Source organism: Conger conger, chromosome 16 (genome assembly GCF_963514075.1).
Source record: "Conger conger chromosome 16, fConCon1.1, whole genome shotgun sequence".
Lineage (NCBI taxonomy): Eukaryota > Metazoa > Chordata > Actinopteri > Anguilliformes > Congridae > Conger > Conger conger.
The window spans coordinates 18,698,026-18,714,049 of record NC_083775.1 but is presented as its reverse complement, the minus strand read 5'-3'; the positions used below and the strand labels follow the sequence as shown (position 1 = coordinate 18,714,049).

General features: G+C 45.3%; 1 protein-coding gene across 4 annotated transcripts in view; it reads right to left on the bottom strand.

Moving 5' to 3' along the window:
* LOC133114417 (epsin-3-like) overlaps window positions 1-16,024 on the bottom strand; it is a 22,448-nt gene extending 6,424 nt beyond the window's left edge. For 2 of the 4 annotated variants that reach the window (XM_061223769.1, XM_061223773.1), the window contains exons 1-3: window positions 6,105-6,254; window positions 3,262-4,107; window positions 864-982 (exon numbers count right to left, since the gene is read on the bottom strand). In XM_061223769.1, the coding sequence (XP_061079753.1) occupies window positions 864-982; window positions 3,262-3,850 (708 nt within the window). In that variant the 5' untranslated portion in view covers window positions 3,851-4,107; window positions 6,105-6,254. Of the gene's footprint in view, window positions 1-863; window positions 983-3,261; window positions 4,108-6,104; window positions 6,255-10,920; window positions 11,174-15,729 lie in introns of those variants that run through there. The other 2 variants (XM_061223771.1, XM_061223770.1) reach the window with 2 other exon arrangements.

Sequence of the window (16,024 nt, the reverse complement as noted above, 5' to 3'; positions counted from 1 at the left end):
TGGGAATACCACACCAATCTGGCAGGGCAGACCCTGGCTCCGAACAGGATCAGATGCATTTCTGCTTTACTCAGAGATCTCCTCCAACAGGTCAGAGGAGCTGAGCAAAGTAAGCAGAGTACATCTGAGCGAATATTTGTAATATTTGAAGAATATTTACATGCTCCTGCTTTTGGACTGTGCATTGTCTGCAGTCCTGCCTGTTGAGTGCACCTCTTTCCCTTTGTTTGAGCGGCTGGGCAGAGGAATGTGGGTTATGACCTGTATTGGACTCTAGCCATGCTAATGCTAATGCCTAGCCATCCGGTGCTTATTGCTTTTACAGAGCCGCTTTTGGGCTTGGCTGATGCTTCAGTTGCACGGTGGAGTCACTGCACTTTGGACCATTTTCCCCTTGTCCTGACTGGGCCCATTGGGGTAAAGAGTCAGAGTTATCACAGGTTGGCTTGCTCTCAAAATACTTGAACATAAAACAAGATGTTTCTGTGGGGTTATGGCCTCAACATCAAGGAGGCGTTACATGGGCGGGATTTGGAATCCCTCCGATCTCTGAGGCCTAGCGGTCAATAAGAAAATGGCCTGGCAGCCTGAGTCTTTGGCAGCAGGCTTTAGTCGATGTCAGGTGCCATCCTGACAACCTCACCACCAACCAATGTCTGTTCTTTACACTCCAGCTACATCAGCGCCATGGCAGGGGACAGACTCAACTCTACAGGCCACTGTAGTAACAGGGACAGGATAGACCTTGTCCAGTGGAAATAGGCGGGTCAGTGTGAAACTGAGGGTGTCAGTATATTGGTGAGCTTCGGTGTCAGCGTCAGTGTTTTTGTGTCTGTAGGTGTCCGGGTGGGTCTGAGCAGCACCTTCCCGCTCTCCTCCTGGCTCATGGCCAGCGCCAGCTGCAGCTGCAGCTCCTCCTCCCCGCTGGTCTGTGGGCGCGCCTCCTCCAGATCAGAGAGACAGCGAGGGGAGGAAAAGGAGGCTGAGAGAGGGACACAAAGAGGGAGGGGGAGAGAGAGAGAATTAGTCTTCACTGAGTGTACTTCCATTTTACACATTTCTTGGATAAACTGTGATTTGAACTGTGACCAACATAGCCATGATAAGAATGGTACAGCGGTTGGCCCTCGAGCAAGGCCCTTCACCCCACACTATTCTATGGGGAATTGGCCACCGCTTAGCCTAATCAACTGTAAGTCGCTTTGGATAAAAAAAAAGGTGTCAGCAAAATAAGTAATGTAATGTAATGCGATATGCGTTCAAATAAGAAAACAAGAAAGCACTATTTCCAAACATCAGAGTAACACTGAATTGAGCTGAGCTGAATGGAGAGCACACCCCATACAGTACTGCAGCTCGCGTGACTGTTGCCATAACAGCATAGCGCCGGGTGTTATAGGTGAAGGGTGAGTGGGGAGTGGAGGCTGCGGCGCACGTGTTTCTCTGTGGCATGGCAGGAATGCTCCCGTCTTACCACCCTTGATATCAGGGGGGCGGGGGAGGACTGTCACCCGGGCTTTTGCTTTCACCTTCGGAGACATACTCCGTGTTTTTTTTTTTGTTGCTATTCCTTCAGCGGCAGTGTAACACTGTTTAGCTCATTCTCCCTCTATTTAGTCTCCCCCTCAAAAATCATGTATCCCAACCCACTCGGGTCAAACATGACTCTACAATCTCCAATATCAGGGCGCTCAAAAAAATGAAATGTACATTACCAATGTCCTTCGACAAAGTATAATAGTTTTTGGTTGTTTTGGGGGAAATGGGTGTTTTTTTGAATGGGTATTTTTTTTCTGCTACTACACTCTAAATAACAGGGCCATTCTGACACTGGACTCCAGGAGTGTGTGTGGGAGTGGGAGATGGTCAGGAGGAGAGTGTACGGAAAACTCCCACGGCGTAATCCGAAGGTTTAGCGCTGCGAACAGGTGCCGCTCACGGAGCCTCCACTTACAGGACACGCCTGGCGTTCTTCCCTCGGTCACGTGATCTTTCCTGTTATCGGCCAGCCGGTCCGCTTTCCTCTCCGCCCAGCAGGAAGGAAAGCCGGAATGTGGGGAATGCAGAAGTGGATTTCAGCTGCATTGTTACATGGAGCGAGACCGAAACCCATGAGGACGAGGGGGAAATTCCCAGAATTCAATAGTCTGACTCTGAGAGCTGGGCTTTAAGTGTGGGACACCCGTACCCCATAAGGTCACCACACATTGTCACTCACCGCTGAGAGGCTTGGGAGCACTCCTGCCCCGGGACCTCAAATCATTTTTATATTGCCCTGCTGAAAATAACAACTCAAGCTGGTCACTGGTTGACCAGTTCAGACCAGCTCCCAGCTTGACATATTTCAGCTGGTTGACCAGTTCAGACCCACTCCCAGTGTGAGATTGTTTAGCTGATCGACCAGTTCAGACCAGCTCCCAGCTTAACATGGTTTGACCAGCTCAAGCTATGTTTTCAAATAGCCGTTACCTGGTTGACCAGCCACCAGCTCAGACAAGCTACCAGCACTAGCTGTTTGACCAGCTAATACCTAGCTAGACCAGCTGATGACCAACATGACCAGCTCAAATTTCAAGTTGGCATAGCTGGATCTACAGCAAGGTACATTACATTAAATGTAATTTCTGTTGGCTGTAACTTTTGAATGTACCAGTAAGTACTTAGCTGAGTTATGCACCAGCTGGATGAGCTAGATGAGCAAGATCTTTGGCTACAGAGTCAGGACCTCCACTGAGATTTGAATCTGCCACAATCCTGAGATCGCTATGGAAACTAAGCCTACTGTCCCAAAGAACTGGGGCACGAGGGATTACTGCTGTGTGTGTGTGATTGTGCGAAATGTATGAGAGAGTATGTGAGAGGTGGGTGTGTATGAGTGAGTGGGTTTGTGTGTGTGTGTGTGTGTTTGTGTGTGTGTGTGCGTGGGTGTGTATGAGTGTGTGTGTATGTTTGTGTGCATGTGTGTGTATGTGTGTGTGTGTGTGTGCATGTGTGTGTGCGTGTGTATGTGTGTGTATGTTTGTGTGCATGTGTGTGTGTGATCGTGTGAAATGTATGAGTGAGTATGTGAAATGTATGTGTGGGTGTGTGTCTGTGTGTGTGTATATGAGTGTATGTGTGTGTGGGTTTGTGTGATTGCGTGTGTGTGTGTATGAGTGTGTGCGTCTGGGTTTCTGTGTGTGTGTGAGTGTGTGTATGTGTGCGTATATATCTGTGTATGCCTTTGTGTATAAAGCGTGCTGCTCGTACTGTGGTACTCACAGCTGAAGGAGGGGGAGCCCCTGGCTCTCTCTCCCCCGTACGCAGTGCCCATGGCGGGCTGGCTGGAGCGGCGGCCGGGGTAGGGCGGGGGCAGGTCTCCGTACTCCCCCGCCGAGGCAGAGCAGGCCGCGCGCTCCCGGCTCTTCAGCGACTGCGAGCGCGCCCTCTTCAGCCTATCCTCGTCCCGCAGCAGCGCCACCACCTGCCGCGCCTTGTCCCGCACGATGGCGCCCTGGTCGCGCCCGTCGCGGTCCGTGTGCTGGAAGTCGCGCAGGGTCTGGAGGGCCACCGCGTTCTCCCGGCACTGCTTCCCCACGCGGTCCGACCCGGTCTTGATCAGGTACTCCAGCAGCGACAGGGCCTTGTAGACGTGCCGCCAGTTCTTGCCGTGGTCGTTCAGCCGCTTCCAGATGATGCCCATCACCTCCGGGAAGGCCACGGCGTTGAAGGTCAGGTCGGAGATCTCCTCCATCAGCGGGCCCGGAGGCTCCCAGGGGTCGTTGGAGGTCGCCTCGCGAACCTTGACCTCCGCCTCCGTGTAGTTGTTCACCATGTTCTTCATCTGCCGTCGCAGAGATGATGTCATCATGGCGGCGGCTGTGGCGGCGCCGAGGGCCGGGCCGAAAACAAAATGGAGGACGGGTGAAGGAAAATCCGCCGCTTTCGGCTCCCGCGCAAGGCAGCTAGTCTTGGGTCCGAGGGTGGGGTGGCAGAGGGTGCAGTAGCGGGGTTTGGGAGGATTGGGGGGGGGGGGTGTGAGGATAGAGCGGGGGTGAGACCTGGGGCCAGAGGAAGGGCTGGCTGTTAGCTGCTGACACAAAAGCACCACCCTGCAGCTCTGATCACCTGCAATATGAAAAGAGAATTAGATGTTTTGTGTGTGTGTGTGTGTGTGTGTGTGTGTGTGTGTTATTATCAAAACGGAATATCCTCGAGTAGTCCATGGTCTCCAGAGAGGGAAGCATGGCTGACATGTTGCAGTGTTGTGAGGGCATTAAGGCAGGAAGCACATAGCCATTCTGTCCAGATGACATTGTTGTATTACTATAGAAACAATGCCTCAGGAGGGGAGTGGGAGAGGGGCTTTAGAGGTACAAAACCACACATCACACAAGAACAACCTGTTCAATCACTCAGTCACAAATACACTCACACACATACACACGCACACATGCACACACAGACACATACAAACATGCACACACACAACACACACTCTGAATACTGAACACAAGTGGTGTTGTATGATAGAACCCCTCACTGAACCTACATATGAATATTTGATGTGATTTGATGTGTATAATTATTCATTAGAATGACAATTATCAATTAAATTGCCAAATCCTTGGATAGGTCACTCTACAGCATACTGGTGGAATGAACTCAATATCGGATTTTAAGATTAAATGCATTAATGAAGCTGACAAGTAGAATAATGAATGAAAATCATAAATTCTTTACTGAATGTAGGCTCACTACTTCTAACTTACAAAACAGGAGACAAGACATTAAATTGAAAATATCAGAAAAGAGAGAGAGGGAAACAGATAAGCCAGACCTTACCCCCTTCCACTTTCAGTGCCACAGGAACAAAGTAAATAAGCTCACAGCCAAGGAACCACCACCAAAATAATCCTTCTCCTCCAAAAATCAAAATTCTAACACACAAACTTGTTCCTGCGGCCATCTTAAATACCTTAGCATCACCTGTGGAAGGAGGTAATCCCACTTACTTATTGAATAGAGAATAAATGCTTTTTTCCTTCTGCTTCCATAGGTCATATTTGCAGACAAATAATCATTAAATTTGGGAAGTCACAATCTCCATCAAAATATTCCATATAATAAAACCAAATCACACCACGTTGGTTTCCGCTTGAATCAGGATCTGCTTCTAACAGTAGTGCAGATTTCAACTGTCCAGCTTCAACACTCATTATCGATATTGACTTGTATGTTATTACACATTTACATTGCACTGTATGTTGAATGTTAGGGCTTGCATTCAAACTTAAAGCGTGGAAAGACAAACTCCAGGCAGGGCCCTGACACCCCATAAATACCAATGTGTTCTGGTGTCTCCAGTGACAACTCTGTAGGAGGTAGGGCCCATAGACAGCAGGCCTAGACTACAGAATCACAGGCTTTGAGGTTAGGACAGCAGCATTCATAAAAACAATATAAGTTCCTCTATCTAAGGCCATCATCTACACATAACATTCTTACAGTACATACTTTCTCTCCATGTCTCATTCACATTCACACACACATGATCCTCTCTCTCATTCTCTTTCTCTCTCTTTCTCTTCCTGTCTCTCATAGATTACCCCCCCCCCCACACACACACACACACACGGTCCTCTCTCTCTCTCTCTCTCTCTCTCTTCCTGTCTCTCATAGATTACCCCACACACACACACAATCTTCTCTCTCTCGCTCTCCTCTCTCTCATGGATTACTCACACACACACACAAACTTAATTGGCACACAAACATGGCCGTACACACTACTTATTTCTCTCTCTCATTCACTCACACACACACACACACACACACACAGATCACTTAGTGGTATGATATGGGGGAATGATGGTGTGATTCACTTTTTCTAAATCTTCCATTTTCTCTGAATCATCAACAACCAGAAAAACACACACACAAATACACCTCCTGCTTTCTCATTCTCTTACAAATACACAAAGACCTCTCTCTCTCTCTCACACACACACAATTTCTCATTATCTTACAAACACACAAAGACTTCTCTCTCTTCTCTCTTGTTCATTCTCTCTCTCTCACCCTCTCTCTGAGTGAACAAAGTTAAAGGTAAAGTTGACACTTACATCTCCAGCCCTTTCACCAACTTCACACCAAAGAAAAGCTGCCAGATAAATACTGTAAATAAAGGCACATATCTTTACATAAAACAGCTTTTCCACCCCTGGATCTAATCACAAACGCTCTTCGCTAACACTGCCAGGAGAGGACAGAAGCTGCTGTAACCTGCGCCTGTCTGAGCACTGAATCCCCACCCACAGTCTACAGGGGCGGGTTCATGTATCAAAGCCATGGAGCAGGAAAACAGCAGAGACAAAAAATCTGATTGTGTGGATGACTGACATGCACAAAATGCCTTTCAGCATTGTCATTATGACCAGTATTATTTTTTACATTCACTTCTCTGTGTCTAAAATGAGCCTCCCAAGGAATGGGGTGGACAGCTGACGAATCCATCCATCCATTATCTTAACCCGCTTATCCTGAACAGGGTCGCAGGGGGGCTGGAGCCTATCCCAGCATACATTGGGCAGGAATACACCCTGGACAGGCCGCAAGTCCATCGCAGGGCACACACACCATTCACTCACACACTCATACCCATGGGCAATTTAGACTCTCCAATCAGCCTAACCTGGAGGAAACCGGAGTACCCGGAGGAAACCCATGCGAACATGGGGAGAACATGCAAACTCCAAACAGGCCCCGGCTGACCGGGATTCGAACCCAGGACCTCCTTGCTGTGAGGCGGCAGTGCTACCCGCTGCACCATCCGTGATGCCCCAGCTGACGAATACTGTATTTCATTATATTTTCAATAATACTGAATAGGTTAATAGGCTGAAAAGTCCAATATTTCACACTGTCCCAGCACAAGCAATCTCAGCCCACCTTTTCTGTGAGGGTTTTTTGGTGAGCTCCAGGCTTTTGTGCATGACCCTAGCACACCTGAACCACAGCACAAGGTGCCTGCAGAATCCTATATTACTGCACATCTAAAATTTCCCTCGGGATGAATAAAGTATCTATCTATCTATCTATCTATCTAGATACAGTTCCTGTGAACATCCCAAATCCCCTTTATTCAATTGACTTGCAAACATTATTTTTAACAAGCATGATAGAGTTGTAACAGATTGTAGCTACTATTGTTCCTTATCAAAAGAGAAGATCAGAATGAAGTTTACCCAAAATAGCATTATAAGTGAAGACATACCAGTGATACAATCTGTGATTCTTTAGAGAGGGTAGAGGAGGCAGTGATGTGTAAGTGACCTTTTGTAATAAGCTATAGAGCACCATGACACACTGAATCTAAGCTATGTACTGGAACAGGCAGGCATATAAATTATATCATACTAATCAATCAATGGTAGGAATGTAGCAAGGACCTGTTTAGATCTGGCTGCAAGATATACAAGAGTTTTTTGTCAATCCATGAAACTATAGTAGATACTGACACGGTCAATGTATTTAAGGAAGCAATGCTCAGAACAGTAGTCTTCAGGCCTGACCCAGTAAAAATCATACATTTGCTTTTGTCTACAGTTAAAGGTAATATCAGTTGGAAAAAATAAAACTTGTATAGAATTATTTGAATTTGACCTAACAACAACTTTGGAAAGGTCAATGAAAGGTCAATGAATAAGAAGGCACAATGTTATTTATTATCAAGAGCAGGAATAATGCCATTTACAAATAGCATAGCAGCAGAGATTGTGCTATGACTTGGTTGTACATGACTTAAAATGATTAAAACTTAAAACTTACTGATTCCCAATTTGGAGGACGACATTGCATTCTGGAAAAATGTTTACATTCACAAGCGAAACCTTGTCAAATAAACAGCTGGAAGAAATAAAATGTTGACAAATCAAATCTTTGTTAGTGATTTCCTCAGAATTTATAAGGATATTCTTTAGGTCATTTAAAAAAAATAATTTCTAATAATCATATTTGGCTTCACAGATGCTAAATGTAAATGTGTTTCTTAACTGTTTTAACATAACCAAATCAGCAGATTGACATATGCCTTTTGCAAATCATATCACATCCTGTAATTCTGTCCTTTAATATATTTAAAGGTGGATGCTTATTTGTTATTGGTTATTATTTCCTAACCTCATTTTGGAAAAAGCTCCAAGCAGTCTCAACTCACAATTATCCATTACCCAATTAACAAAGAATTCACATTTTTATATTTACATATCTTTATATACGAAGTAAAGACGATTTGTATGGCGATTTAAGGTTTGGTCTTGTAGATTCATTAATCAGTTCATCACTTCTGAACTTCTGAAGCAGTCAGATACTGATGAGAGCCAATCCCAGTTTAGATCACCCATGAAAATAAATTCAAAATCAGCTTTAGGCAGTATATTCAGCAAAAAGGACAAGATTTATATAACATCCTACAACTGTCAAATCAGGTAAATTTAGCCGCAGAATAAGGAGCTCAAATTGTTTGGCCCCAGAGATGGAAAGTGACACCGAAGAGTCGAATTTCATTTCTACATAAATAGCAAGCCCTCCTCTCTTTTTTGGCAGATTCATTCAATATAGATTATAGCCAGTAATGTGAATATAACTGTCTAATACTGTTATTTCACTACGTTTTGGATAATGTAAAATATCAGAGTCCCAAACCCATACAAGCCGTATTATTTGTTTATCTGAAATCTCAATGGTAATACTGTGCTCTCCCTCCTTTCCAGTGAGCACCTCTGAAGAACAGATTATGGAAGTCAATACTACTGTTTGTGTATAATATAAACTCTGATACAGTTCTTTTCTATCTACTTCTGTATTTCTCATACGTAGCTGCAGACAGCCTGTCAGATTTACTCATCGGATGAGAAAAGATTTAGCAGCACATTCTGAGACACCCTGTAAGCTCTATTTTGAGTGGCTAAAGAAGGTCAATAGTTGATGATGACACAGTCATTCCGGAATCTACCACAAATCAGTTTACAGGAACAGCAATCCCAACCGCTGTCCACCACATTTCACTTCCATAGCTCCAGCAGTAGAGAAAGACAGCAATGAAAAAAAATATATATGGGGAAAATTCCTGGAATGGTGGTGTGTAGGGTTCATAAATGCTCTGGGAGTGTGCAGCAGTCTCCATAACAACCTTCAGTTTTACCTCACCATTTAAAGCAGGCCTTGCAGTCTGAATCAGAGTAGGGTCCTTAGTGTTGCATTATTTATGAGTCGGGAGAAAATGCTTCCGTTTTCCAGACAGAGACAGATCACTTTCCAAGGTCTTCATTCCCTGTCACTGTTTTCCAGGGCAGTCTACTGATGCTCTGTGCTTTAAGTGAAACATCAGTGAGCTCTGAGCCCAGGGATCTACAGCCAGGGATCCAAACCCATGAATGGTAAATGGTAAATGGCAGGCATTTATATAGCGCCTTTATCCAAAGCGCTGTACAATTGATGCTTCTCCATTCACCCATTCATACACACACTCACACACCGACAGCGATTGGCTGCCATGCAAGGCCCCGACCAGCTTGTCAGGAGCATTTAGGGGTTAGGTCCTAACTTGCTCAAGGACACTTCGACACAGCCCGAGCGGGGGATCGAACCGGCAACCCTCCGACTGCCAGACGACTGCTTTTACTGCCTGAGCCATGTCGCCCCCATGACCACTGGGGTCACTGCTGTGGCTGTCATAACTGTAAAACAGGTTTTGTTCTCAAGAGGATAACACTTTAATTTCCGATTGTTAGGCACATGGTGGCTCCGCCCCTCATTATTCATGAAGCATTATGCTCCCATTACTATTGATCACAAGTACAGTGCCCAGTTCTTTACCCACCCCCTCACACAATGCCACACATTGTAGCTCAGTCTTATGCCATTTGAGGATAAACCCTCCAATGCAAATGGTGGCAACCTTCAGAGTTGTCTTGATATATTAAAGCCACACACACTGGAATATTTCTTTGTCTTTTTACTGCCATGCTTTACAAGCTGCTAGAGAATTGTACACAGCAGCAGATTGTCCTCAGCCAACCCCTTCAACACCTAAACCACTATTTGAAAAGATCCCTTCGTACATGTATTATTTTGCTCAGAAGTTAGAGTAGGCAGAAAACAGAACCTGTGTGGCAAATGGGCTCGCCATCTACATCAGTGGTTCTCAACCCTTTTGCCCACAACACCAACCTATGTCCATGGAAATATTACAAATACACAAAGGTTGACAGACACTCTCACTGAATGGGAGTTTACATTGAGTAAATACATTACCCATAGTCTATATGAAGCTGAAAACTATAACTGTGGGGAATTTAGGTACCTTTCTCTGAGGCACTGCTGCAGTGTTCCACCTGGGAAATTCAACCAACGACCCTCTGTAATCAGGAACACAACCTCTTTCACGCTTTTGCTGTTCCCCAGATAAGAGATACATTAAAGCCTAGATGTAAAAGTAGGCCATCTCACAGTTCTATGGTATTCTTTATCAAGGCCACAGTTCTTTAGGTATGTTATTCGTATGCAGGGTAATAGAGCTTGCCGTTCTGTGAACGCGGGACCATGTCTTCATTATAGCGTGTGTAACGCATAAACTGTGTTCCTGATCAATTGTGATAGTTCGTGCTAACACCGAAGTCTTTGCGTTTCTGTTTTGAGGGTGTGGGTGCAAAAGCGTTGACCGCATGAACTATAGTCATCAGTTAATGTAATGTAACGTCAGTTCCAACTGACCGTTCTGTTATTGCGACGAGAACTCAATTTCCCAAAAAAGGTATGTTGCCTCAAATCACTGAGAACAAGTGTATCCAGTCTACAACTATGCCGTGACTCAGCTATATTCTCTGTGAAATATGACTCGATCATCACAATCACTGCGCGATCCTGCAGCCCTCTTACCTCACAGCTCATCGCGTGCCTTCAAACTGCGGCACTTCTCTAGTCTCCGCCTTTGCTTCGTACCGGCATCGTCTTCATTTTTAAAACGATTTTATTCTATTTATATAAATTGAGAAATAATACAAGAAAAAGTTACGAAAACGACCACTGCATTTCACCAGCGGCACCGTTAGAGCTTCAAAATGAGTACGAATGGCAGGTCCGGGTCATATCCTTGTTTTGAATCTCGGTGTCCGGGGAAAGTTGTGTCATGACAAAGAACAGGCGCCGGGCTCGTCGGCAGCAGGGGGAACTCCACAGCGCACGCGGGGAAGAAAGGGAGCGCGCATTGCCTGTCCCGGCAACTTTTAACCCCTCCTGTGCCGATTGTGAAACTAGACCAACAACTGACCAACGTATCGACTGTTACATGAAACCAACTTGACTGACATGTAAAACATCATTTTGCGTTTGGTCTTGATAGATAGATAATTAGTTATAATATACAGCCTCATTAGACGAAAGTTGGAAAACGTAAATTGAGTTATATTGGCGAGGGGGTACCGAACGCAAACAATATCAGCACCATGGACAGTTACAATAAACCTGAGAGTTTACACACACGGATGCGTGGGGGGTATAAATATACGTGCATTATATCCATGATTCCTTGACAGTTAATCCACAACTGCTCCACCCTTGTCTACAATTGAGTGAGTGTGTGTGCGTGTGTGTGCGTGTGTAGACAGGTATACATTTCCTCTATAGCTGCCTATTTACTCAAAATCACATACTGATGCATAATGCAGCAGAGCCAATGTACTGAACTGTCCACTCTCTCTCTCTCTCTCTCTCTCTCTCTCTCTCTCTCTCTCACACACACTCACACACACTCTCTCTCTCTCTCTCTCTCTCTCTCTCTCTCTCTCTCACACACACACACACACACACACACACACACACACACACAAACACACACAGCTGTCAGCAGTTTGATCTGGGGGGAAGGAGAGCTCACTCCTCCATCTTCTTTGCCATTTCTCAGTTCCACTCCCCAGCAGAAGGAAGCCGTCCTCCTGCAAGCTACGGTCTGTGCCCAGCCCTCTTACCCCGGGAGAAAAACAGCCTGTGCCCAGCCCTCTTACCCCGGGAGAAAAACAGCCTGTGTCCAGCCCTCTTACCCCGGGAGAAGAACAGCCTGCTGACAGTGTACAAACCAGCCAAATTAATGAATGAGAGGAGGAAGAAGGAACTGCACAGACAGCAAAAAGAGAGATGATTTTCCTCCCGTTGCCAAAAAGCCCTCCCCTCCCCCATAGTACTCAGGGCTAAAGGCTAAGAGGGTTTTTGGATGGCCTGTGCAATTAGCCTGACCAGCTGAACCATAAGCATCTACAGCGGCTGGTTTATACTCCGACTTGACTGAAATCGTAGAATGTTCATGAATGTCACCTATGGTCGTTGGAATATAAACCAGCCTTTAGACTGATAAGATCAAGAAATTATGCTGGTGAGAATCAGTCAGAAACAATGTCATAAGATTCAGTCACTCAGTCAAAATTATGCGATTAAGGTTCTGTCTCATGGTGACATTATGTTAACAGTAATAAAATTAAGCTCAATTGTTGAATAGTGCAAAATAAGTTGGTTTTGGGTGTGATCATTGGATGACATGTCCCTTGTATTACAAGTCCAGTGTTTGATGTGAAAGAGAGAAGAGGGAGAAATGGGTCAGAAGGAAGAGTCATTTCCCATCAGCAAATCGGCTCCTCCTTTCTACTGCAGCAGCATGACGAGGCTGGCAGGAATTTCAGGAAAGACTGGTTTTGAGTCACAGGATCACAAATACCTGGCTCTGACCCACAGTTCAACACAGTGTGATGTGTGCATGTCTGTGTGAGAGTGTGGTTTTGTGTGTGTGTGTGTGTGTGTGTGTGTGCGTGCGTGTGAGTGTGTGTGTGTGTGTTGTTGGGGGGGGGGGGGGGTTATTTATTGTATTTATTGTATTTATTGTAAATGCGTATAGTATAAAATCATACTTTTTATTTTGTATTGTGTGTCTGTGTGTGTGTCGTTATGAAAGCAAAAGTACAAAGCAGTCCACTCCACCCAGCGCTAGATCTTTATAGAGGTCCTTAGAATGTGCTACATCTTTTGATTACATCTCTGAGACTGGATGTCTCCTTATGTAGTCTCCAAGGCAGGGGTGGGCAAGGAGGGTGGTATCGGTTACTGGTTTTCATGCCAGCCTCTGGACTTAATTAGCCGTAACATTTACACCATCCCACTTGTTAGCTGTGGTTCCCAATAAGCGCAAGAATGGCAGCCAAAGACTGTTCTTGTGTCCCGAGATGAAACGCTTTACTGTAATTTAATCGATGAGTGAACCACTGTTGGTGTACACAGCTAATTAGCTCATTTATCCACGGTATGTTGTGGTAACAAAAAACACGCATACACAAAAGCCCTCTGGGACCTGAATTGCCCACCCCTGCGCCAAAGGGGGTGGGGAGAGGGGGATAGTGTAAGAATAGCATGACTGTGTAATGTCCTTTGTCATAGTTTTGGAAACGAGATTATGACTAACTATGATCAGATGGCGTGTGGGAGTGTTTGACCCTATATATTCCCATGGAAATAGGAATTCATGACTTGTAGATTCCTGAAGTTTGTGTGTGTGCGTGTGCATGAACATGCAGTAGTGTGGACAGGGAGTGTTTTTAACTTTACAAAGTAAACACGGGGAGAGCAGTCTGTTCATCTAATGTACAGGCAGGTTGTTTTCAGGTCTGGATGCACTGAAATGTATCGTATTTAGCCAAACGAACTGTGGTGAGAAAGACAAGAAGGTGATTAATGAATTTGGAACTGCTGAAATATGGATTGGCTCGAGTTCTCACAGCATGTCAAACTCCTGTCCCGGAGGGCCGCAGCATCTGCAGGTATTTGGACTTTCCTTCCCATCAGGAACTAATCAAGCCCTTGAGAAGGAGGAGTGTGAACTCTTTAGCCAGCCAATGACTAAAATGAATCACTTCTGCTCAAACACACCAAAATCCAGCAGACCCCGGGGCCCTCCAGGACTGCAGTTTGACACCCCTGCTACATGAATCAGTATACCGAGCAGTGGCGTTTACTGCCCCCTGCTGGTTTTTCACAGTCACTGCATTCGACTGTGAAAAATAAGCAATTAGTCATCAGTGCAGATGGCGCGTGGATGACCACAATCTGGAAGTTTCTCTCGCTACTCAACTTTCTTTCTGTGGTTCAAGACAATGATTGGCTGACTGTGGTATCTGGATTTACATTTGATCGTTTAGCAATTGCATTTATCCAGAGTGACTTACATTTAGGTTTAAGCAAGACAACCCAGCACTGAAGTCAAGACATCAGGGTCGCAGAAGATAATAGTAGTTAAAACACAATTGTACAACATAAAGAGTCTGTGCAAGAGGGTGATACAGCACTTCTAAGACCTGTGCTTGGAATGAAAGAGTGGGCAGTCCAACAGACCTACAGGCACTTGGGCCCGCCAGCACCAGTGTAGAATAGCCTAGTTTTTTCATTAGTACACTCAGGTCTTTCATAACAGGCCTCCAAGTGCCAAGTGCGACAGTACTATTTCTTTTCTCATTTCTATTCACGCCTTTCCTTTTAGGTAACCAGTGGCAATGCTCGGGTGCCAAAAAAAGCCCCAGTGCCAATGCTCGGGTGCCAAAAAAAGCCAGAGTGCCAATGCCCTGGTGCCAAAATAAAAGCCCCAGTGCCAATGCTCAGGTGCCAAAATAAAAGCCCCATTGTAAATGCTCGGGTGCCAAAATAAAAGCCCCAGTGCCAATGTTCTGGTGCCAAAAAAACAAAAAAGCCCCATATTCAAAGATGGTAGCCTCCAGGAGAACACATGGATGAATCCACCACTGAGCATTTTCCATAGGAATCCATAGAACCACTCAGCAGAAGCTGCCCCGAGCTCTTATACACCTTGATTATATTAGAACACGCAGGCCTAAAAGGACAACAAAGCTGACAATGAGTTAAATGTTCTTCAGTGGCCTTCCCAGTCACCGGATCTGAATCAATAGAGAGAGATTCGCAGCATGAATGTGCAGCTGACAAATCTGCAGAAATTGTGTGATGCAATCATGTCAAAATGAAACAGAATCTCAAAGGAATGTTTTTAACATCATGTGGAATTTATGCCATGAAGAATTGAGCAAATGGAGGACCTACCCAAAATTAGTAATGTGTTCTAAATAAAGTGAGTTTATATTTTTTGCGAACAGATATTGTAACTAAACAACATGAACATCAAGCTGAAAATACAATACTAAAATAAAAGTGTAAATGAACAACTTCTTAAAAATGCCTGCAGAGTTCCCAACATTCTGCAGTGATGTCATACCTGCACCATACTAACACACAGGCCCTATATTGATGTTCTTTAAGAAATGACAGAATTTCAATTGCCATGAAATACTGCCTTTACAATGAAGCATTTAATAGAGGCTCCTTTTCAGAGTGGCCAACACAGCTCACATTCTTCCCCACACTCTGCTTTTCTAGAGCTGAATATTTACTGAACGGAATCAGGTTAAGTACTGTCTCAAGGGAACAACCGCAGTGACCCCCCCCCCTTGCCGCCACCACATGCATGGAACCCAAGACATCAGAATTACCACCCATTTTGCAAACCACTATGCAACACTGCCACCCGTAGCATTCCCTGTGAAGGAACACCAATAAAAAGGCCCATAACAGAATAATTCATTAATACGGAGGGGCCTGATTGTTGGGGACCGGGGCGAACTCAGGGGTAAGGAGGAGAAGCACCTGAATCACAAGCAGAGCCGCAGTTCTAGAACCTTCAGAGAGAGGAAGAAGTGCTGCTGTTTCCATGGCAACACGGCAAGTCCTCTCTTTCTTCCTCCCTTGAATTGGCGGCAAGGCAACACGGCATCCTATAGGTCCGTGCGGCATGAAGCATCCCCGCTGAAAGCAACCATTCAGGAGGTCCTTGACCTGAGCACAATGGGGAAGGCTCTCGGAGGAAGCCAGGAGGCAGGGAGGGAGAATGAGTGCCTTGGTCCTATAGGTGGGTTACTGTGTCTTGTGAATATGGGTCAGT